This window comes from Panthera leo, chromosome C1 (genome assembly GCF_018350215.1).
Source record: "Panthera leo isolate Ple1 chromosome C1, P.leo_Ple1_pat1.1, whole genome shotgun sequence".
NCBI classification, from domain to species: Eukaryota; Metazoa; Chordata; class Mammalia; order Carnivora; family Felidae; genus Panthera; species Panthera leo.
The window spans coordinates 10,986,907-11,011,752 of NC_056686.1; the positions used below are offsets into that span (position 1 = coordinate 10,986,907).

At 48.8% G+C, this 24,846-nt stretch overlaps 1 protein-coding gene across 10 annotated transcripts in view; it reads left to right on the forward strand.

Annotated features, from left to right (window-relative positions):
* Window positions 1–24,846, forward strand: part of FHAD1 (forkhead associated phosphopeptide binding domain 1) — a 134,901-nt gene that overhangs the window by 9,815 nt on the left and 100,240 nt on the right. For all 10 annotated transcript variants that reach the window (XR_006206768.1, XR_006206769.1, XM_042954231.1 and 7 more), the window contains exons 3-4: window positions 14,506–14,712; window positions 23,050–23,317. Coding sequence is in view for 8 of the 10 variants with exons in the window: in XM_042954231.1 (XP_042810165.1) it covers window positions 14,506–14,712; window positions 23,050–23,317 (475 nt within the window). In the remaining 2 variants the exon portion in view is untranslated. The remainder of the gene's footprint in view (window positions 1–14,505; window positions 14,713–23,049; window positions 23,318–24,846) is intronic.

Sequence of the window (24,846 nt, forward strand, 5' to 3'; positions counted from 1 at the left end):
AGCAGAGCAAAGGACCGAAATCACGGGGGGGGAGGGGGGGGGGGGGGAATGCTTGCTCCGCCCTGGCCTGTCCGCCCTGGGTGCACAGCGCCCTACCAGCTGGCTCCTTCCTGATTGGAACAGTCTCGCGTGTTGCAGCCCCTTCTTGCGGGGGAGCTCAGGATCACGGAGCAAGACGGATCTAACACACACTCCAGCACCCAGACAGCCGGCTGACGCTTGTCCCTTTGGCTCCTGCCAGTTCTGGGCTGCCTCTTGGAAAAGAACCATCATCATGAGTTCGAGCCCCACATCGGGCTGTGTGCTGTCAGCACAGAGCCTGCTTCCGATCCTCTGTACCCCCCTTCTCTGCCCCTCCCCTGCTCATGCTTTCTCTCTCTCTCTCAAAAATAAACATAAAAAAAAACAACCATCAGAGCCTACATCGTATTCTTGTTTATTATTATTAAACAAGGCTGCGGTGATCGTCCCCTCGTTTACGTCATTTCTCAGACGTGTGGGTGTATCTGCTGTGTCAAAGGCCACGAACATCTGTGCCTCTGATGGGCGTCTCCAAATAGGCCACCAGGGGTCCAACGACGTGGTGTCCTGCCAGAATGGGCGCCTGTTTCCCAACCCTCCCCGGTGCGTGTTGTCTACCGATTGGATCTCCGCTGACCTAACAGGTGACACATCGCGCCCGTGTCATTCTAGTTTGTGCTTTTTTTTTTTTTTTTTAATTTTTTTTCAACGTTTTTTATTTATTTTTGGGACAGAGAGAGACATAGCATGAACGGGGGAGGGTCAGAGAGAGAGGGAGACACAGAATCGGAAACAGGCTCCAGGCTCCGAGCCATCAGCCCAGAGCCCGACGCGGGGCTCGAACTCACAGACCGCAAGATCGTGACCTGAGCTGAAGTCGGACGTTTAACCGACTGCGCCACCCGGGCGCCCCTAGTTTGTGCTTCTCTTATGAGCGAACCCCTGCGTGTTGAGAGACGGGGTGACAGGTGGACCTGGTCTGGAGAAGCATTCTCACCCCTGCTCAGAAATCCCCTGAAGATCACAGCCCGGACACAGAGCAGGTCTCCTCTGTCCTCGGGAAACTCTTCTCTCCCCTGTTGGAGAGCTGGCAGCCGGAACCCGGGGCCGGTCTCATCGATCCCTTCCCACCACAGCCATTTATGAACCTACCTTCCCTCCGGCAGGTGGAGGGCTTCCAGGGAGGATAAAGCTCATAGAAAAGGGCTGATCGCATTTTGCTCGCTTTTTAGAACATTTTTATTTCTTTTTTATCGCGGCAAAGCGCACATAACACAGAAGTTTCCATCTTGCCATGTCTTCAGAGTACAGCTCAGCGGCATTAAAGGCATTTACCTGGTGCAGCCGTCACCCCCGTCCGCCTCCAGAGCTCCCCGTCTTGCAAAACCCTGTCCCCCTCCGCCAGCCCTGGCCACCACCCTCCTGGTTTCTGTCTGTGTGAGTCTGACCGCGGTAGATGCTCATGTAAGTGGACTCAGGCAGCATCTGCCCTCTTGTGGTTCATCCGTGGTGTATATTCCATGGCGTGTTTCCAGCACATTTTGCTTATCGGCTCCTCTGTCAGTGGATGCCCGGGTTGTTTGCACCTTTGGGCTGTTGTAAATAACGTCACGAACATGGGCGTACAGATATCTCTTCAAGCCCTTGCTCTCCATTCTTTTGGATGTATACCCAAAGGTGGGCTTGATGGGTCGCATGATAATTCTATTCTTAATTTTTTGAGGAACCACCATCCTGTTTTTCACATCGGCTGCACCTTTTTACATTCCCACCGACGGGGCACAAGGTGCCACTCTCTCCACATCCTCGTCAACATTTGTTTTATCCTGGTTTGGTTTTGTTTTTAGTTTATTTGTTTATTTTGAGAGAGGGGTGGGGGGAGGGGGAGAGAGAGAGAGAATCTCAAGCAGGCTCCGAGCTGTCAGTGCGGAGCCTGACGCGGGGCTCGATCCCCTGAACCGTGAGATCGTGACCTGAGCCAAAATCGAGAGTCGGATGCTTCACCGACGGAGCCACCCAGGCACCCCTTATCCTGTTTTTCTGATAGTAGCCATTCCAATGGACGTGAGGCAGAAGATCACAATCTTTCCGATAACACAAATGATACAAACAGCTACAGCATGCATTCGTAGACTACTTTACCTCCCGTGACTTTATACATATTGTACATCCTGAGTATGTATGCAGAAAATTACATTCTCCAAAAAAAAAAAAAAAACCCTGTGGTGTAGGAGCTGCTATCATCACTGTTATCCTCATTTAAAGATGTGCAAATGGGACGCAGAAAGGTCAAGTTGAAAAATCACACAGCTGGTCACAGGGGAGGTGGGGGCCACGTTTCAGATTCCGGGTTGTCTGACTCAGCAGTTCCAGAGAGAAGAAGTTTCATTCCTTAAGTGTAAATTTAGCTTTGGGAATATCTGAAATTCCTTCCGAGTTCCCTGGAATATCAAAGTAGCTCACTAAGCTAGGGAGATTCCATCGGGCGAAATCCAGAGTGAGGACTGTCCGTGAAACACGACGTGCATATTCTGGTGATTGTCCTTCACGCGACTAGCTGGGGTGGCGCCCTCCAGTGGGGGGGTGCGTGTGGGGACGGAATGTTGACGCGGCACCCACTGATCAGGAGCGTGGGGGTTGTGAATTGAAGCCCCCCACAAGAATCCTCTCGGGGGGTCAGGGAGCTCCTCAGAGAAGCCCAGACTTGAGCTGCCTCTTTAAAGAGAAGCCTGGGGAGGCCTGAGTGGTTCAGTCTGTTAAGCGTCTGACTCTTGATCTCAGCTCAGGTCTTTTTTTTTTTTTTTTTTTTTTTTTTTTTTTTTTTTTAAGTTTCTTAATTTATTTTGAGAGAGAGAGAGAAAGAATCCCAAGCAGGCTCTGCACTGTCAGCACAGAGCCCGACACGGGGCTCAAACTCATGAATTGTGAGCTCATGACCTGAGCTGAAACCAAGAGTCGGACGCTTAACCGACTGAGCCACCCAGGCACCCCTTGCCTCAAGGTCTTGCTCTCACGGTCATGGGATCAAGCCATGTGTCAGGCTCTGCCCTGGGGGTGGAGCCTTCTTGAGATTCATTCTCTCTCTCTCTCTCTCTCTCTCTCTCTCTCTCTCTCTCTCCCCCCCCCCCCCCCCGCTTGCACTGGAAGGAAGGAAGGAAGGAAGGAAAGAAAAGGAAAGACAAGGAAGTCTGGGGATTTTCCAGACAGAGCAAGTAGGAAAGGACACCCCAGGTGTTGAAAAAGCAGGTGCAAAGGTCCAGAGATGTTTGGGGAACAGTTTGGCTTGGGAGAAAAGGACGAAATGGCATGTTGGTGGTGACATTGCAAAATGGAAGCCAGGCTAAGCACGTGAAGAGGAACCTCCCCCTCGCCAAAAGGCTTTGAAGCTGGGGAGGAGTTGGTGATCTTTGTTATCTGGGTGGGAGAAGAGCAGACGGAGTGGCCCTGGGACAGAGCAGTCAAGTGCGTGACCTTGCCCCACCGGGTGGCCGGTTCAGAGCCTGGCTCCGCTCTCGTGGGCTGGAGGGTCTCAGACAAGTTATGCAGCTGTTCTCGGTGGCGGTCTTTGTATACGTGCCCTGGGGGTGGTTGCAGGGACCACGTTTTGAGAGTGAATCACTGTCAAGGGCTTAGATCAGTGCCTGGTGTTGTCAGTACCGTAGTAAATGTGGGCCATTGTATTTGTGTTCTATTTACTACACAGGGGGATGATCTCCCGGTTTTGTACTTCGGAAGTTGGGGTGGACTCAGCTGGTTTCTCTGTCCCTGGGCCCCCAGGTCAAAATCAAGGTGCTCAGCGGACCTGGGCTCTTCCAGAGTCTCCAAGGAGAATCTGCTCCCAGGTCTGTTCAGGTGCTTGGCGCAAGTTAACCTGTGCTGTTACGGACTGAGGTCCCCTTTCCGGGCTGGCTGTCAGCGGAAGTGGTTCCCAGCCCAAGAGGCCGCCCGCATTCTGGGCTTGTGGGCCCCTTCACCTTCAAAGCCAGCAGCATTGGCTCAAGGCCTTTTCATGCGTCAAATCTCTCAGATCCCTGGGGTGCCTGGGTGGCTCAGTTGGTTAAGCGCCCGACTTCGGCTCAGGTCATGATCTCGCAGTTCATGAGTTCGAGCCCCGCGTTGAGCCTTGTGCTGGCGGCTCGGAGCCTGGAGCCTGCTTTGGATTCTGCGTCTCCCTCTCTCTCTCCCCCTCCCCACTTCACTCACACTCTCTCAAAAATATTTAAAAAAAAACAAAACCAACAGATCTCTCTGATCCCCTGTTCTGACTCATCTGTCCAACTCCAGCCAGAGAAAGTTCTTTGCTTTTAAGGGTTCATGGGATTAGATTAGTCGCACCTGGACAGTCCAGGATGCTCTCCCTCTCTTAAGATCACAGACTAGTAACCTTTACATCTGCACAGTCCCTTGTGCCCTGTAACAGAGCATCCTCGCAGGATCCAGATTTGGGGCGTAGATCTCTTTTGGGGACCACTCTGCCCACTGTAGTCAATCCTGCCTCTCACCTGCACTGTTGCCATGGGGAGGGTGTGGTGTCACGGGGCTTGTTGGAGAGCTTTTTGGGGGAACTAGTAGGGACAACGTCAGGAGCCGTGGAGAGGGGTGGTCCGTGGGCTGGGAGTGTGACGACGCCATTACCGTCATTACGGAGAGGGTTTAGGGGACAGGAGGAGGCAGGAGGCAGGAGGTGAGCGTGTCGGCATCCAGGGGCAGGTGGGCACAGGGAGGCCTGGGGTTGAGCTAGGGGTTGAAAATACACGTCGGAGAATTAAGGCTCTGCAGCGGGAGAGGGGGAAGGAGCGGGAGCCAGCCCTAGAGTAGAATCCTCAGGAGCCGTGCGAGCTGGGGGCAGGTGAAGGGAGAGGCGCCAGTGTGGAGGCCTAGAAGCAGCCACGGCAGCGGCAGAGCCAGAGGCCGTGGCCGGGCCAGAGAAGAGAGCAGTAACGTGTCCGTAACGCAGCGAGGGCTCGCTCGGTGCCCGGCCCCGTCCTTGGCACGTCCGTGTGTGTTAACTCATTTCGTCCTGACGATCGGCATCCCTACGAGGCAGGCGCTATCATTTTCCCCATTTTACAGATGAGGAATTTGGGGTCACACAGGGCGGGTCGGAGGCTGGAAACCACCCTCAGGCAGGCTGATTTTAGGAACCAGCCTCTTCCTGAGGCCTCACCCCTCCACGGGGCTTTCCCAGGAGGACCTGGGCGGAAGGGTCTCTGTGACAGAGGGAAGCAGAGACATTTCCCCTTCCCTTCTCCTCCCAGACTCACGTCTCGCCAGAGCCCAGCTGTTTCCCCATATCCTCATTCTTCTGGAAACCCCAGTTTTCACTCTTTCTGCACTACGTCTCTTTCTCGAGGCAGTAAGGGGGATGTGCTGGGGGGGGGGGGGGGATGCACTGGCCAAGACCCAAAAGGTAAAAAAAATAGATCAAACACACACACACACTCACGCAGACCCCACTTAACTGAAAAAATGTTATCCTACTACCTTGAAGTTCCTCCAAACCGTACCTTTTGTCAGTCCTGTGTAGCTCAGCATATCAAACCCGCTTTTGCAAGGGAAGCAACCGGAGAGCAGCAAGAGACTCGCCCCAGAAGATACAAGAGGGAGACCCTCAGTGAGCCAGGACCAGACCAGGCAGGGTGACAGCAAGACCACTCTGATCCCCTTGGCAGCTGCGGGAAGGGGACTTGAAGGCCATGCCGGAGAGCTGCTCACTGCTGGAACTCTGGGTCCTGGCAGGGAGCAGAGGGCCGTCCAGAGTGGGTGCTTCATGAAGGGACACCGACAGAGGCAGTCAGGCTTAAAGAAACCAGCCAGGATGGTGTGGCACCCAGAGCCACTGAGAGTGAGGAGCTGTCCCCACCCCCCCCCCCCAGACCCGAAGGGTGAGGGGGTGACATCTCCTGGAATCCCCAACGGCAGCTGTGGCTTTTGGTGGAGGGTTGGGCCCAGCCCATGGTGTCCCCACAGGGAGGGAGCAAGGGGAATGTCTGATCCCCCCACTGGCCAAACCCAACCAGAAACCAGAGACAAGGAGCCCGTCAGCCCACGATGCAGCCCCGTGGCCGGCCTGCTGGGGCAGAGGGCCAGGGGGAGAGGGTGGGCGAGGATTGGAGGGCAAGTGGAGGATGTGACAGGGCACAGAAGGTGAGGACCTGGAAGGCTGTTAACAAGGTAGAATGAAAAGCCAAGCACCAGGGACCGGTGGCTGGGGAGCCTGAAGAGAGCAGCATGTGACCAGACTGGGCCGACTTGAGGACAGAGTGTGAGGGTGGCAGGGAGACAGGGACAGAGGTGGAGTTGGAGGAGGTGGTGGGCCAGGCCAGGGCAGGTGAAGGGGAATGCCCACGTGGAGTGGGTGAGGGAGCAGAGGTCACGAGGAATCAAAGAGGAAGGGAGGGAGGGTGAGGAAGATGGGGGTCAGGAGGTCGTGCTCCGAGACTGGGTTTATGAGTTCCAGAAGATGAAGGTTGAGAACTGGCTCTGAAGGAAGGTTCCAGATACATCAGGAGCCTTGGTGGCAGGCTAACTAACGGCTTCTCAGGGAGGCTTCCTCAAAGCCCAGCGGTCACCAGAGCAGATGTTTATCATTAGCAGATTTGTCGAAGTCTCAGTATTTTATGGACTCACTAAATACTTTTAAAAGGTATTTAAAATGCAGGACACTTTTTTTTTTTTTTAATATTTTAGGAAAGATCATCTCTTTCCTCATTTGAATTGCCTTAATTTTTTAAATAGTTGTTAATGTTTATTTATTTATTTTGAGAGAGAAAGAGAGCACGTGTGCAAGCAGGGGAGGGGCAGAGAGAAAGAGGGAGAATCCCAAGCAGGCTCCGCACCATCAGCACAGAGCCCAACGTGGGGCTCCAGCCCATGAACCCCGAGATCATGACCTGAGCCAAAATCAAGAGTCAGATGCTTAACCAACTGAGCCCCCCCCAAGCACCCCTGCAGGAGACTTTTTTTTTTTTAAATGCATGGTCCATATTCAGTTCCACCCCACTCCTCTCTACTCGCGGGGCACCTGGGTAGCTCAGTTGGTTAAGATCCGACTTCAGCTCAGATCATGGGTTCATGAGTTCAAGCCCCACGTCAGGCTCTGTGCTGACAGCTTAGAGCCTGCAGCCTGCTTCGGATTCTGTGTCTCCCTCTATCTTTGCCCCTCCCCTGCTGGTGCTCTGTCTCTCAAAAGTAAATAAGTAAACGTTATATAATGTAATTAATTAATTAATCCCCGTCTACTCTGAAAAGCATAGGGGACAAGTCAAGGGCACAGATCTTGGTCCCAGAAGTGCCACGTGCATCTTGATGTTGGGTGAGACACTTTGTCGTAGCCACGTTTAAAACTGCGGTGAAACGTAACGTTTACCAACTGAACTGTTTGTTAAGCGTACGGATTAGCAGCATTAAGTGCGTCCATGCTGTCGTATAACCAACCGGAACTTTCTCATCTTGCGACACTGAGGCTCTATGCCTGTTAAACCGGCAAACAATTCCCAGTTTCCCCCTCCCCCTAGGCCCTGGCAGCCGCCGTCTTACTTTCTGTTTCTGTGAGCTTGGCAACTCTAGGTACTTCGTACTGGTAGGATCAGACAGCCGTCGCCTACTTACGACTGGCTTATTTCACTCAGCGTAATGTCTTCAACGTCCGTCCGCGTCGTAGCGTGCCTCGGCATGTCCTTCCTCTTTAAGGCTGAATAATATTCCATTTTATGTACGCGGCACATTTTGCTTATCCGCCCACTTCTCAGTGGACACTGGGTTGTTTCCACCTCCCCGCTGTTGGGAGTAGAGTCGTGAACACGGGTGTACAAATCTCTCTTCAAGCCCTTGCTTTTCGTTCTTTTGGATGTTTACCCAAAAGTGGGCTCGATGGATCGTATGATGATATTATTCTTAATTTCTTTAAAGTGGATTTATTTAGTTTGAGAGAGAGAGAGAGAGAGAGGGCGAGCGTGAGCGTGGGGGAGGGGCAGAGAGAGAGGGAGAGCATCCCAAGCAGGCTCCATGCTGTCCGCACAGAGCCCGATGCAGGGCTCAGCCTCATGAACGGGGAGATCATGATCTGAGCCAAAGTCAAGAGTCAGATGCTTATCCAACTGAGTCGCCCAGTGGCTCACACCCAGTGTGAGTAGCGGGACAGCTCAGCAGGACGGAGCTCATACATTCAGCCTATATTAGCAGCAGGGCTTCTGTCCAGTAAGAGCTTTTAGCAAATCTCCAAGGAAGCGGAGGGTCTCATATTATAAGATGGTCCCAGGAAGCACTCTCTTGGCCTAACCTGTGACAGAGGCTCCTCCCACTTTTATGCAGTCATTCAAAACTTCCTGCTTGCTTTGATTTCTTAATAATGGCCTGGCAGCTACTGAGGAACGGAGAGGAACGAGGCTTGGGAAAAGGAAAACAAAATGCAGCACATAAAATTTCTCTCCTCGATGGGTTACCCAGGGTTCATGGAGCGTAGGGATCAGTGGGTATGGGGATGACCATGACGTGAGTGGAATTTCCCAAAGAACTAACGTGCTGTAGTGTTTTTTTAAAAAATGCTTTCTTTTTTAGAACGGATTGAGGTTTATAGGAAATTGAGCAGATAGCGTACAAAGTTCCCGTATACCCGCCCCCAACACACACAGAGCTTCCCCTATTATTAACATCTTGCTTTCACATGGGACATTTGTTACCACTGACAAACCAATATTGATATGTTATCATTAACTAAAGTCCATAGTTGACATTAGGCATTGCATATTCTGTGGGTTTCGGCCCATGTCTGATAAGTACCCACCACTGCAGCATCATACAGAATAGTTTCACCACCCTGAACCCCCTGTGTTCCACATATTCATCCCGCCCCACATCCACTAGAGCCCCTGGAAACCACTGACCTCTTTACTGTCTCTATAGTTTTACTTTTTTCAGAATTTCATATGGTTGAAGTTATACACTCTGTGGCCTTTTCAGACCGGCTTCTTGCACCAAGTGATGCGCATTTGCATGGTTCCTCTGTGTCTTTTTCTGGCTCGGTAGCGCATTTCTTTTCATCACTGAATTTTATTTCATTGTGTGGATGTACCACAGTTTGCTTATCCATTCGCCTTTTAAAAGACATCTTGGTGGCTTCAGTTTTAGGGATAATGATGCTATAAACATGTGTCCAAAGTAAATGAGTCTTAAAATTCAACAATAAGGAAACAACCCAATTTAAAACTGGGCGAAAGATATGAACAGACACCTTACCCAAGAAGATCTACAGATGGCAATAAGCTTATGAAAAGATGCTGACCATCATGTATCATTTAAGGAATTGCAAATAAACACAGGCTATCTTTTCATTTATTTGGATCTTCTTTGATTCTTTCATCAATATTTTATAGTTTTCTTCATATATATCTTTACATATTCTATTAGACTTCTACCTAAGTCTGTCTGTCTGGTCTTTCACTCTTTCTTAATCTATCTTCCTTCCTTCCTTCCTTCCCTCCTTCCTTCCCTCCTTCCTCCCTCCCTCCCTCCCTCCCTTTCTTTCTTTCTTTCTTTCTCTTTTTTTTTCTTTTCTTTTCTTTCTGCTGCTAATGTAAATGGTGTTGTGTTTTTCACTTCCAATTCCAGTTGTTCATTTCTGGTATATAGGAAAGCAACTGACTTTTGTATATTAATTTTGTATCCTACAACCTTGCTATAATTGCTTACTAGTTCTAGGAGTGTTTTTGTTGATTCATGGGGATTTTCTACATAGGCAGTCATGTCATCTGCAAATAGAGACAGTTTTATTTCTTCCTTTCCAATCCGTATACCTTTTATTTCCTTGTCTTATTGCCTGCCCTGGCTAGGACACAGTACCGTGTTAAAAAAGAAGTGTGAAAGAGGACATCCTTGTCCTGTTCCTGATCTTAATGAGAAGGTTTCTAGTTTCTCACCATTAAGTATGATGTTAGCTTTAGGGTTTTTGTAGATGTTATTTATCAAGTTGAGGAAGTTCCCCTCTATTCCTAATTTGCCACAAGTGTGTGTGTGTGTGTGTGTGTGTGTGTGTGTGTGTGTGATCACAAATGGATGTTGGATTTTGTCAAATGCTCTTTCTTCACCGGGCTGTGATCATGTGGCTTTTCTTCTCTAGCCTGTTGAGGTGATGGACAGCATTAATTGATTTTCTTTTTTTATTTTTTTTTTTAACGTTTTTATTTATTTTTGAGACAGGGAGAAACAGAGCATGAACAGGGGAGGGTCAGAGAGAGGGAGACACAGAATCTGAAACAGGCTCCAGGCTCTGAGCTGTCAGCACAGAGCCCGACGCGGGGCTCGAACTCACGGACCACGAGATCATGACCTGAGCCAAAGTCGGCGGCTTAACCAACTGAGCCACCCAGGCGCCCCTCATTAATTGATTTTCAAATGCTGAACCAGCCTTGCTTACCTGAAATGAATCCCACTTGCTTGTGGTGTATACATTGTTGGATTGGATTTGCTAATATTTCGTTGAGGATGTTTCATCTGTGTTCATGAGAGATACTGGTCTGAAGTTGTCCCTTCTTGTAATATCTTTATCTGGTTTTGGTATTAGACTAATGTTGTCCTCACAGAATGAGTTAGGAAGTGTTTCTTCTGCTTCGATTTTCTGAAAGAGATTGTAGAGAACTGGTATCGTTTTTTCCTTAAGTGTTTGATGGAATTCACCAGTGAACCCATCTGAACCTGGTGCTTTCTGTACCAGGAACCAGGTGCTTTCTGGAAAGTTATTCATTATTGATTAAAATTCTTTAATAGATATGGGCCTATTCCGATTATTTATTTCTCCTTGTATGAGTTTTGGTACATTGTATCTTTCAAGGAGTTGGTCAGCTTCGTCTAAGTTATCAAATTTGTGGGCATAGAATTGTTTATAATATTCCTTTGTTATCTTTAATATTTATGTGATCAGTAGTGAACCTCTCTCTTTCATTTCTGGTTTTAGTAACTTGTACCCTCTCTCTCTCTTGTTCTTGGTTAGCCTGCTAGAGGCTTGTCAATTTTACTGATCTTTTCAAAGAATCAACTTTTGGTTTCACTGATGTTTCTCTATTATTTTCCTGCTTTTTATTTCATTCATTTCTGTCTGAATTTTTGCTTCATTTCTTCTGTTTGGGTTAGGCTTTCCCAAGGTGAAAGCTTAGATTATTGATTTAAAGTCTTTCTTCTTTCCCAATGTATGCATTCCATGCTATAAACTTCCCTCTTAGCCCTGCTTTCACTGAATCCCACAAATTCTGATAAGTTGTATTTTCATTTGCATTTACTTTCATTTCATTTAGGTAATTTTTTTTTTATTTTTCTTGAGGCTTCTCCTTGACCCACAGGCTGTTTAGAAGTGTGTCGTTTACAGATACCATATGGTTTCACTCTTATGTGGATCCTGAGAAACATAACAGAAACCCATGGGGGAGGGGAAGGAAAAAAAAAAAAAAAAAAGAGGTTAGAGTGGGAGAGAGCCAAAGCATAAGAGACTGTTAAAAACTGAGAACAAACTGAGGGTTGACGGGGGGTGGGAGGGAGGGCAGGGTGGGAGGGAGGGCAGGGTGGGTGATGGGTATTGAGGAGGGCACCTTTTGGGATGAGCACTGGGTGTTGTATGGAAACCAATTTGACAGTAAATTTCATATATTAAAAAATAAAAAAAATAAAATAAAATAAAATTATCTCAAAATAAAATGAAAAAAAAAAAATAGAAGTGTGTCGTTTAATCTCCAAATATTTTGTAATTTTCAGTTATTTTTCTGCTATTGATTTCTAGTCTGATTCCATTGTAGGCTGAAGGCATGCTGTGTAGGATTTCTGTCCTTTTCAATTTGTTATGGTTTGTGGCCCAGAATGGGGTCTATCTTGGGGAACGTTCCATGTGAGTGTGAGAACAACGTGCATTTTGTTGTTGTTTGGTGAAATTGTCTGTACCTGTCAATTAGATCTAATTGATTAACGGTGTTGTTCAGTTCAGCTTTATCCTTACTAACTTTCTGCCTGCTGGATCTGTCCATTACTGAAACAGGAATGTTGAAGTCTCTAACTCTCATAATGAATTTGTCTATTTCTTCTTGAACCTCTATCAGTTTTTGCCTCATTTATTCTGATGCTTCATCGTTAGGCATATACAATTAAGGATTGTTATGTCTTCTTGGAGAACTGACTCCTTTATCATCATATCCTTGTATCTTCTCTTTATCCCTGAGAATACTCCTGGCTCTGAAGTCTTTTCCGTCTGAAATTAATATAGTTACTCCTGCTTTCTTTCTGCATTTCAATATTTTGAGTGCCCAAGTGTATGATAAAAATTTGCAAAGTGAGTAAGAACACAGACGTTTGAACGAAGCAAATCCGAGTAGAAGCCAGGGTAGTCAAGCTGGGTAACTCTGCACAAATGTAATCATTCTGTGCCTCAGTTTCCTTATCTACAAAATAGAGAACTATCCCTTTGGGCTGTTGTGTAGATGAAATGGATAATGCAGGAGAGCGCTTAGCACATTTCCTGGCATGTAATGTTTAATTAATATAGTCTATTAATACAAGCTGTTGTATTGTTATATAACAGCATAACATAAGCAATTAGTCTATTATGGATACAAGTGACTGGTTATTATTGCATTTTGAGGCTTCACTGTCAATTTCTAAATGCAAGTACTCTTCGTATGAAGTTGGATGAGGCACTCCAGGAGGACACATTTAAATGTTTATTTATTTATTTTGAGAGAGAGAGAGAGAGAGAGAGAGAGAAAACAGGTGCATCCAAGCAGGGGAGGGGCAGAGAGAGAAGAGAGAATCCCATGCAGGCTCCACAGTGTCAGCACAGAGCCCCATGCGGGGCTTGATCTCACGAACCGTGAGATCATGACCGGAGCCGAAATCAAGAGTTGGACGCTCAACCGACTGAACCACCCACGCGCCCCACGAGAAGATAAATTTAGAAAATAATTGCAAAGTCGCAGGCTGAAGTGGATGTCTCATAGGCAGTGTCCTGAAAAGAGAAAGGCTTCACATATGCCCTGCAGCCACAGTCCAGAGCCCCACGGCCAGGGGAATATGGTATTTCCTTCTGGCCACTGGGCCCTGCTCGGTCTTCTGATCAAAGCGAAATTACAGCAGAGCCTTCTGCCCTCCACTGCCAATTCACAGACACACCGTCTGGGGTCCCTCTCTTTTTGGAAATGTAATCACACCACGCCTCCTATTAAAAAGTAGATCATTGGGGCACGTGGGTGGCTCGGTGAGTCAAGTGTCCGACTCTGGATCCCAGCTCAGGTCTTGATCTCAGCCATGAGCTCAAGCCCCGCAGTGGGCTCCACGCTGGGCATGAAGCCTACTTACAAAAAAATAAAAAAAAAAAAGGTAGATCATCTTCGATTAGATAAATTCTGCGTAGCTTTTAAGAAGCAATAGAAATAGCTAATCACATGGGACAATCTTCATTGCACACCAAGCTTTTCTAAAGGTGGTTATAAAACTAGGTGATGTGCTGTGATCTCAATTTTCTTTCAACTTTTTCACAAGATTGTAAGCACAGACAGACTAGAAGGATGTTCACGGCGCCTGGCTCTGGGGGGATGGGAGCCTAGGTGATTTTCATGTCTTCTTTGTGCTTTTTTCCGGTTCTCATTTTCTGTAATATTTTTTGAAATGTTATTTTTTTAATGAGTTGAACACAAAAGTAATGAACGCCAATCATTAGGAACACCCCCCCCCCCCCCCGTTTACCTCTATGTACTTTATCCCATGAACTTGGTGTTTTCCTTACAGGAAGGTGGACAGTTGCCACCTGCCAAGTGACCTTTCTGGTTTGGGTTTGGGGCCATTTTTGCTTTCTGTCCTGCTGTTCGGGATGATCAAAAGCATACCTATGTGGGGTCAGGGATATAGAAAGTGGCCGATTCCCTGGCCAGACACGTGCTCATCCAGACTCCACAGAGTTCCCTTTGCCTCCATGCTGCCGGATCCCCAGCCAACAACTTGGGCACCTGCTCTGGGGTCTGGAGTCAGAGAGAAGACATACCCCAGCCCCACCAGACACTATCCATGTGACCTTGGCCGGGTCGCTATCTTCCCTGACTCTACCTGTCATCATTTTTATTTATTTATTTTTTTTATTTAAAAAAATTTTTTTTAACGTTTATTTGTTTTTGAGCCAGAGAGAGACAGAGCATGAACAGGGGAGGGGCAGAGAGAGAGGGAGACACAGAATCTGAAACAGGCTCCAGGCTCTGAGCAGTCAGCACAGAGCCCGACGCGGGGCTCGAACTCACGGGCCCTGAGATCATGACCTGAGCCGAAGTCGGACACTTAACTGACCAAGCCACCCAGGCGCTCCACCTGTCATCGTTTTTAAATGAGGGCTGTGGTGACCAGCCAGCCAGGCGAGGCGCCTAGCACCTTCTGATACCCAGTGCTCAGCAGTAAATGTGAGGGGCCCCTGCCGTTTATTCTTGTTTTCTTGGTTACAGCCGCCTTCCTTATGTATTTCAGTCTCCTGACATCGACAACCATCATGCGCTCATTGAATATAATGAGGCCGAGGACAGCTTTGTTCTCCAGGACTTCAATTCCAGAAACGGCACCTTCGTCAACGAGTGCCACATTCAGAATGTGGCTGTGAAGCTGCTACCCGGAGACATCCTGAGATTTGGGTCTGGAGGGCTGACCTACGAACTGGTCATCGAAAACCCATCCTCGGTGAGTCCAGACCCCTGTGCGTCCAAAGGGTGGTCCTTGTCCGCCGTGCGCCCCTCGGATTTCACACCATGCACACCAGTGACGCTCACCGACTGGACCCGGCAAGGTTCACACCTATCCCGGTGGATCCTGGCGGGGCGTGAGTCCTCGCGCCCTCTTCTGGGCATTTCCTGGAATGACATGTAAATTTTGCACCGTGGCAAACCCAGAACTAAGCGTAGCGTTTTGCTGAAAATGCAAAGCTTGATCAGGGCAGATGGAAGGCAGGATGCGCTTTTGAAAACTCAGAGATGGATGCTTCTTTTTAGGCAGATCAGCCGTCTGCAGCTTCCTCGCTCTGTGCCCCCCGAGCAGGGTTCTTTCTAGGCCTGGGTCTCGGGCTTGCCAGCACGGCCTGGCATCGATCTGGCTGTAGAGCCCGAAAGTCAACGTCCGCCCGGAGCAGACACTCAACGCATAGCAGCTGTTCTTATGCCCCCGATCAGAAATGTCCCCGGGGTCCTGACCCAGAACGTGGCCCCGGTTTAAGCCAAATGTAATACAGAACTTCCCCATTAAACCTCAGTCACGAGGAACGTGCTGTTTACCAGAGAGGTGGGATGGGGGCGGGAGGAGGGGGTTAGCAACACGGGCTTTGATCAGGATCCCAGCTCTGCCACTTGCATACTTTTGTGTGCTCTTGAGCGAGCCACCGGACCCCTCAGAACCTCTGTTTCCTCACCTACAGAATGGGGCCAATGGCAGCAGTGACCTTGCAGGCTCATCTTGAGGGTTGAGATGATTATAATCGTAAAACTAGCACAGCGTCCATTCCCGGTGAGCACGGAATGAATCTCTGCCATGCGTGTCCCAGAGAGATGGCGCATTTATCTTACCACCCCCAAGAATGCTACGTTGAGTCAGACCTCCAAGGCTTAAAATCCTTTCGGGGACAAGGCCGAGTATAAATAAATTAAATTCAGAGGATCTACACGGAATCCTGGGGTTTTGAGCCCTCAGGCAGCCCTAAATATGCACCCCAGGCAGATCAACAGAATCCCTCAGGCTGCAGGAGCCACGATGTCACATCCATCACCTTTGGCTTTGAAGATGGGGGACAGATTTTTCTGCTACTGCACAGCTGCCTTATCCCCCTTAGATCATTAAAGTGTGTTTGCTCATGGACCGTACCAGGGTCCTGTGGCAGCACCGAGGAGGGGCTCCCGACCCGGAAGGTGTTGACCTGATCAAGGTTTCAACGTGGGCTCCAAGGACCCCCCAGTACTTCAAACCCTGTGGGGAGCAGACCAAGCATGCAGATCCCTGGGCCTCATCCAGGCCCAAGGACTCGTACTTAAGGTTGACAGATGGGGCGCCTGGGTGGCTCAGTTGGTTAAGCGTCAGCTTCACCTCAGGTCATGATCTCATGGTTTGTGAGTTCGAGCCCCGCGTCGGGCTCTGTGCTGACAGCTCAGAGCCTGGAGCCTGCTTCGGATTCTGTGTCTCCCTCTCTCTCTCTGCCCCTCTGCCACTCATGCTCTGTCTCTCTTTGTCTCTCAAAAATAAATTAAAAAGTTAAAAAAACTTTTTTAAAAAGATTGACAGATAAAATACAGGACACCCAGCTAAATCTGAACTGCAGATAAACGCCAAATAATTGTTTAGTATAAGTATATCCCAAATATTGCAAAAGGCCACTTATGCTTAAAAAAAATTATTTGTTGTTTATCTGAAATTCAGAGTTAATTGGACACACTGTATTTTATTTAGGTTTTTAAAAAATTTTTTTAACATTTACTTATTTTTGAGACAGAGAGAGACTGAGCACGAATGGGGGGAGGGTCAGAGAGAGAGGGAGACACAGAATCCAGAGCAGGCTCCAGGCTCTGAGCTGTCAGCCCAGAGCCCGACGTGGGGCCCGAACTCACAGACCGCAAGACCATAACCTGAGCTGAAGTCAGACGCTTAACCGACTGAGCCACCCAGGCGCCCCTAGATTTTTTTAAATCTATATATTTATGTTAAATCTGGCAACCCTCCCCAGCCTCCCTGGGAACGGGGTGTGCACTGGGGAATATGCGTTCTCACAAGCTCCCTGGTGATTCCGACGTGCCCCCAACACAAGGAAAACCTAAATTTGGAACTCCTCCTCTAAAGCATTTACAGATTGTTTCAGGAACCAAAGAAAACAGAGTCTCAAACGCCAAGCCTATAAACCCAAGTCTGTGAAGCGTGAGTCAATGTTTGTCAAACACGTATGATTGAGTATAAGAATGTATTTGGAATGTCCCATAAAATTACAGGTTCCCAGGCCCCCCGCCTGGGAGATTCTCATTCTGTGGCTTGCCAGTAGGGGACAGGGGGACAGACGACATCTGCCTGCTTTCACACAAAGGTATTTATGGAAATGTTATTTATAGGGACACAAAAATTGAAAGCTAGCTATCCATCAAAAGGGGACGTCATTTTAAAAAGTACAAGGAGTTCTTCGCATATGGAAAACTGTGCCGCTTTTTTTTTTTTTAGACACTTTATTTATTTTTAAGAGTGTGCAAGCTGGGGAGGGGCAGAGAGAGGAGAGAGAGGGGATCCCGAGCAGGCTCCGCAAGGTCAGCGTGGAGCCCTGTGTTCCACGAACTCACGAACCGCGAGGTTATATGACCTGAGCCGAGATCGAGATGGGGCACTTAACTGACGGAGACCCCCGGGCGCCCCTGTGCCGCTTTTTAAAAACCGGTTTTTGGAGACAGACTGACAGGCAAGAAAGCTGCAGGTGTTTAAAGGATGTAACTTGATCGACTTTGACTTAGGCGTGTGCCAGACGGACCATCATCAAGGCAGTGAGCAAACTCATCACCCCCAAAGGGTTCCTCGTGACCACGTTTGCTTGCCTGCTTTTAACAGCTTCCTCGAATATAACTTGCACCACACACACCTCACCCGTTTGTACGTGTGCCGTTCGGTGTTTGCACGTTTACGGGGTTCCGTAGCCGTCACTACCACCCGCTTCCAGAACCTTTCCATCCATTTCTGTCACCCTCCCCCAAACCTTGGAGGCACTTCGTTATTTTTGTTCGTTTTTCATTTTTAGATTTTAAAGTGGTGGCAAAATACCGAAAACATTTACCGTCTGAACCTCTTGTGAGCATATAGTTCTGTCACTGCACTCACACTGCCGTACAGCCATCTCCGGAACGTTCTCCCTCTTCCCAATCCGAAACCCGGTGCCCGTTACGTGAAAGCTCCCTCCCTCTTCCTCGCTCCCCCAGCCGCCACTCTTTCTGTCTCTGTGAACTTGACCGCTCCGGGCCCCTCACAGAAGTGGAATCTCACAGTGTTTGTCCGTTGGTGACCATCTCCCTTCACTTACAGAGTGTAATGTCCCCATGGTCCGTCCGTGTTGTAGCAAGTGTCAGAACTCTCCTCTTTTTTTTTTTTTAATTTTTTCATGTTTATTTATTTTTGAGAGAGAGAGAGAGAATGGGGGAGGGGCAGAGAGAGGGAGACCCAGAACCCGAAGCAGGTTCCAGGCTCTGAGCCGTCAGCACAGAGCCCGACGTGGGGCTCGAACCCACGAACCGTCAAGATCGTGACCTGAGCCGAAGTTGGACCTTTAACCGACTGAGCCACACAGGTGCCCTGCATTGTTAACATTTTCTCCAGAACCTTCTTCAGTGTGGACAGTTGACAACACAAAACAGATCAAGCTCTGATTTACAGTGTTTGCTATTTCTGTGGTGTAAATACTCCCACCATGGTCAATCTCAAGAGACCAGGAAAACATCGCTGAATACAGAGATACAGGGAGACGTGAGGTAGCATGCACACGTAGGGTTAAATCACCTCAAGAGCATGGAGAGCTGTAAAATAATGTAATATAATTCGGAAGGGTGAGTGTTAACTATGTTACTTTTGTTTCTACTATCGTTTAATTGTAAGTTCATATCATTTAATTTTTATTAATGGCTTCTTATCAACCAGCTCACAAAATTCCTGGGCATTTAATACCTGGCTCTCATGGGGGGCACCAGGGTGGCTCAGTTAGTTAAGCATCCGATGTCGGCTCAGGACATGATCTCACGGTCCGTGAGTTGGAGCCCCGTGTCGGGCTCTGTGCTGACAGCCCAGAGCCTGGAGCCTGCTTCGGATTCTGTGTCTCCCTCTCCCTCTGCCCGTCTCTGTCTCTCTCTCAAAAACAAAGAAACATTTTTTTAAATAAAAACAAAGAACTGGCTCTCATGAGCTGGTAGCAGGTAGCCCCAGCACGCCTCTCGTGCAGCAGACATTCCCCGGTCCTGCCTGGATGAAGACCGGGGTCTTCTGGGCTGCTTCCCACACGCGGCACGTACCACATGAATAACACCACCAAAGAGTTATCAGTGTTCCTAGAAAACCCCGATTCCAAGCAGCGCATGCAACATCTTGTGGTTTTCACACCGTCTCTTTCTTCCTTTCTTTTTCGTAACTTAGAAAATTTCCTATTCCCTGTTAACCGATCATCTAAGACCCTTCTGTGAGTATGGAAAGCAGTTATAAAAAAAAATCATGACTTCAAACAAGCTCGAAGCTGTAAGAGCCCAGGTGTTAGAGTCAAACAGCATCATCGCTTCCCGGCTGTGGGACCTTGGGCAAGTCACTTACCCTCTCTGAGCTTCAGTTTCTTAATCCACAGCATGGGGGCAAAAATGCCTCCCCCACCTCTGGGATTGTTCTGGCAATTAGATGAGAGCACAACACAGTCTCTGGCACCCGGGTGCCTTCCTGACGTGGTGGCTCATCGCCGGAGAAATATCGGCAATTACAAACAGCAGAGCACGTGACAGGCTCTCCAAGGGCAAAGTCGGCCTCACCGTCTGCCCAGCCTCCGGGGCGTCCTGGCAGCGTGTGTGGGTCTTGGAGGCACCCAATATGTAAACTCCCTTGGTTATTTTAGGGTGTCCCATTCAACATGCACCCCTTACAGGGCTAGAAGCACACACTGGAAAGATAACATAAAGAACAAGTAGATAATCTGAAAAATTGGGTTATGTTTTCTTGAGTAAATTATTGACGGGTGTTTGTTCAAGCTGATACAAATTCAGTAGCGGGTGTGGCCTGGCTAATCCAGGTGGTTGACAACCTGCTATTTTAAAGACAGTGTGGAAGAAATCAGGAGTGTAACATATGCTCCCTGAAAAACAACAACAACAAAAAACATGCAACATACCATATGGTCAGAGAAAAGGGAAAAGGGAAAGAAAAAAGGCATTAGCGTGTATTTTTAAACTCACGTTTCTAAAAACAGACTTCTTGATAACTGACCTTGACCCCAAGCTCGGGGTACATTCTAATGTGAGCACAGCCCAGAACTAGCTTTTAACGTGAGTCCTTTTCTTGTGTTTGTTTTACCCCTGCCTGTTTCCTTATGTACTGGCAGCGATTTCTGAGAAAACCTTGACCTTGCTTATTATAGAGCAAGCATGCAAACCAGAGAAAATCAACTTTTACCTTCCAACTAAAGCCACCCTCAACCAACAAGCTTGAGAAAGAAAACAAAAAGCCTTATAATTTTATTTATAATTTTATTTTTGAATCCGAAAAGCCAAATGGAGCCTTTTGTGCATGTATATGTCCCTGGCTCCTTCCCCCTTAGGGACCCTATCATTAGGGCTCTGGGCTGCAAGTGACAGAAACCAGCTCTAGCCGGCCTCACCGGGGCTGAGCAGCTCAGGGTACTGCCCCAGCCAGGGCTCAAAGCCAGCTCCCCACGTGCAGCGCCACGTTCACAGCAGCCATCATCACTGTAGCCAGTGACGATGGGAACCCAAGTGCCCCCCAAAATGGCTAAACAAAATGTGAATTCTGACACCTGCTACAACGCGCGTGAACCTTGAGGACACAATGCTCAGTGAAATCAGCCAGTCGCCCAAAGACAAAGGCGGTACAGGTACAGTTCCACTTGCCTGAGGTCCCTAGAGGAGTCAAATTCAGAGACAGAAAGCGGAATGGTGGGTGCCAGGGGCTGGGGGAGGGGGAAGGGGGTGGTGGTGTTTAATGGGGACAGAGTTTCCGTTCTGTAAGATGGAAACCTTCTGAAGATGTGTCTCCCAGCCACGTGAGTGTCCTTGGCACTCCCGACCTGTACGCTTAAAAACGGTTAAGATGCAAATGTGGCGTTACGTGTGATTTACCACGATTAAAGCAACAGCGGCTTCTAGCTCCCCACGCCTCGGCTCCGCTCCCTCAGGCAGGCTACATTGTCAAGTCCGCAGACCACCCCAGACCCTGGTGTCCGGCCACGGGCTCCCTGGGTCCCTTCGGCTCTGATTGGATCACACGCCTCACCGCTGAACCAATCACTGAGGCCGGGGAATGTGATTGGCTGAGTGCTTAGCCCCACCCACAAGCTGCTCAGCGATTGGGCGGGGGATTCCCCAGACGCTCCAAAAGAGCTGAGTGGGGTCTGGGCTGCCCCCTGGGGAAGTGGATGGTATTGGACGTGCCGGACGGGCTCACTCCCGCTGGCACCCTTGCCGTTAGTTAGCGGTGAGCGTATGACCTGCGGATCCCAGCACAAAAGGGGAGTTCTTCCACGCCTCCCAGCAACCTCCAGATTTGTTTTTTAGCACATTAGAATTTACCCCTTCTCACCTTTGGCCCATGGGCCAGTGAATATTTATTTAACTGGTGGGAAAATGTTATAGGAATAATTGAGGCAAGACAGACCCTCCGAGGTGGGGAGGAGACAGGATGGATGGGGAACTTAGTGTAGGGCAGGAGCGGGACACCCTGGCCCTGGGGAATAACGAAAGGAAGAAAGCACAGGTGGAGAGGCTGAGATGTTGACACTGGAGAGAAATTGGAAAAGTGCGCGGAAGAAACAGAGCCCTGGAACACTGCCAAGTCCGTTCCTGAAGCAGGTTTAAAGTGGGCCAGTGTCATTATGAATGATGGGCCAGATGTCCCCAGGCAGTTGGAGCTTGGAGCTTGATATCCCTGAACGCTGTCCTCACAGACTCCAAGAAAACGTCTTCAGAGAGAACGCACAGGATCTTTGACTTGCTGGGGAAAGTCTAGAGCCTGAACGAATGGAGAATCTTCCTCTTAAATCTAACTGAAGCTGTAGGAAGTTCTATGAGTAGGTGCTCGTATTTGGAAGTGTCTCTCTCTCACTATGTGTCTCTGAGTTCATATTCTCTCCCGTCTACAGGAGACACATGAGCCCCAGGCAGGGGGGAATAGATGTGTGGCCCTACATAGTGGCAAACCTTTGAACTCAGTGTGTTTTTTTCTGCCAAGAGAATTGGAGTGGGGGAGGTGAGACAGAGACAGGAGTCATCAGACCTCATTCCCAATTCCCTCCCCACCACTACCTGAGCCTGGGTAAATTCATTAACCTCACCATGCCTCGTTTGTAATATAGGAGTCGTTTTGTAATATAGGAGTTCTGCTCGGCAGGACTGTCGTGAGAAATAGATAAGGAAGGAACAATAAATGATAGCACACCCCAATGTTACGGTTGAACCACTAGGCCCAGGGAGAAACCACCACTGAAGCGTTAAACCCAGGCATAAGCCAGGTGTCAGCATCCCTCAGCACGTGTCTGTCCACGATTAGATGGGGTTGGGTGTGCTTCCCATATAAAGTAGCCACAGGCCTCTTCCAAGGGTCAGATGATGAAACAATCCCTCAGTAGACGTTTATGGAGCATTTCCCAAGAGTCGGGTGTGGTACATGTTGAGGATCAAAGGTTAAAGAGACAGGCGAGGTCCCTGCCATCCCAGAGCTCTTGGCTTCAGAGGGGCAGATGGCATTAGAAGTGCCCAGCAGATGCAGAGTGTGGATGGAAGGAAAGCAGGCTGGGGGTCCTGAAGAGCCTGGTGTGAATCTCAGGGATTTGTTCATTTATTCTTTCAAGCAGTATTGGAGGGCATGCTCTGTATGTGCCAGGCATTATTCTAGGTGCTGAGGACACAGGGGTGAGCAAGATAGACAGCCCTTATCCTCTTGGAGGTGACGTTCTACCAGCTCAGAGGCTCACCAGCAAATCTAGGATCTTGGAAAGTCACAAGGTCTCGCTCAGCCTCAGTCTCGTGACAGAGTGTTGGGTGTATCAAACAGGGTGATGCCCGTGAGTGACCCTTTCGGCCGCATGAAGGCTGTCCCCAGGAACTGGTGGTGTGATGGTGCAATGTGACCCACAGTGGGGCCTGCCATCCCAAACTTGGGGATGGTCTGGCGGGGGGCGGGGGGGGGTGCTTCCTTGGGGAAGTGACTTAGAAGCTGAGCCCTAGGGCAGCAATTATATGGCTGGGACAAAGGTGGAGACCACCCCCAGCTGATCGGAACCTCCTCTGACTCTCTTCTCTGCCCCTGCAGGTCTCCTCCCCATGGATGAGTGGCCCGGTACCTTGGCCAAGACCACAGCCACCTGCGGCCACACAGCAGTCGCAGCAGTCCCCCCCACCTCTGCAGATGCCCTTCCCCCTGGGGATCCGGCCAGCACCAGTGCAGAGGAGCTGGTCCCAGGGGGTTCCCAGGCCCACCATGGTCCCTCCTGCCTGTCACAAGCGGCCCATGAGCGCCGGAGGGAAGATGTTCTCCTTTGTGATGGATGGCATCCACAGGCCTCCCATCATCAAGCAAGGTATTCGCTCGCGCTTCCAGTGGTGGTTTTGGGGATGGCCTTATAGCCACGTGGGTGGGTCTCGGTTTTTGCTTATTTTTTCCGATTCTGAAAGTAGAACATAGTCAATTATGGAAACCTCGGGGATAAACAGAAAGTAAGAAAACAGTTAAAGATCCTTTGTCACCCTCACCACCCAGCACCCCCTGTTGACTTTCTGGGGCCTGACCCTCCAGACTTTGTGCTCTGCACAAATGCACACATCGGTACCCCCGTGGCGAGCGTGCGGGCATGGGTGTGTGTCAGTCTGTGTGTGTGTGTGTGTGTGTGTGTGTGTGTGTGTGTGTGTGTGTGTATCTGAATACATAGCAGGCTGTAAACTTACAACTTTGACTCAGATGTGCAGAAATATGGGCAGCCAAAATGCCCCTCACCCACAACAGCCTTAGGAGCTTTTAAATATTTTATTACCATTTCACAGATGACAGGAGGCTGAGGCTCATTGAGGAAAATTACATCCCAGACGTGACATATTCAATCTAGTCTGATCTAACATTTTTCAGTCCGATTAAGGCTAGTTATCTCGGTGACTATCATTCACAGCCTGGTCACTTTGGGGACCAATCTTCACAGTTTCCTTCCCTCACCCTCTTCCCCTGAAGGCTTCATGACATTTGGGGAGGGGACTTCCTATCTGTCACTATCCTCTTGGCCTCTCTGGCAGAGTAGCCAGCTTGACCTGACTTAGTCCTTGGCATGACCCCGGTTTCCTCCATGCCTGTGATGTGAAGATCCCATTCTCTGTCCTCTGGGTCCCCAGGTCTCTCTGTGGCTCCACACCCTCGCCTGGTGTCACTCACGACCATTCACCTGATCACCTCCCTCAGCCATTCAAATAATAGTTATTTTTGTGAAATATACAAACTGAGGAGTAAATGAAATGCAGTTATATTCACCACTATCATCATCATTATCATCATCAAATGAACCCTTGTGGACCATCAACATCAAATGAAGTTGAGAAATTACTCAGCCATTTCCCCCTTTCATTTTAATATGAAAATTTTCAAACATACTGCAAAGTAAAAAGAATTTTACAGAGACCCTCCCACCTAATTCCACCATTAACATTTTGCTATACTCTCTACTGCATATCTGTCTATCCATCCCTCTATTCATTCATTAATCCATCTTTGATGCATTTCAAAATAAATTTCACACGTCTGTAGCCTTCTTCCTAAATATTTTAGTATATACACCATTAATCAGAATTCAACAGTGTCTGTCTTTTTGATGTAAAATTAACATGCGGTGTATATGTTATCAATTGCTACATGACAGATTCTCCCAAAACTTAATGGCCCAAGGGGCTGCCTGGGTGGTTCAATTGGTTAAGCCTCTGATTCTCGATTTCGGCTCAGGTCATGATCTCACAGTCGTGAGATCGAGCCCCATGTTGGGCTCTACGCTGAGCGTGGAGCCTGCTTAAGATTCTCTCCCTCCCTCTCCCTCTACCCCTCCCCTGCTTGCACACATGCTCTCTCGCTCTC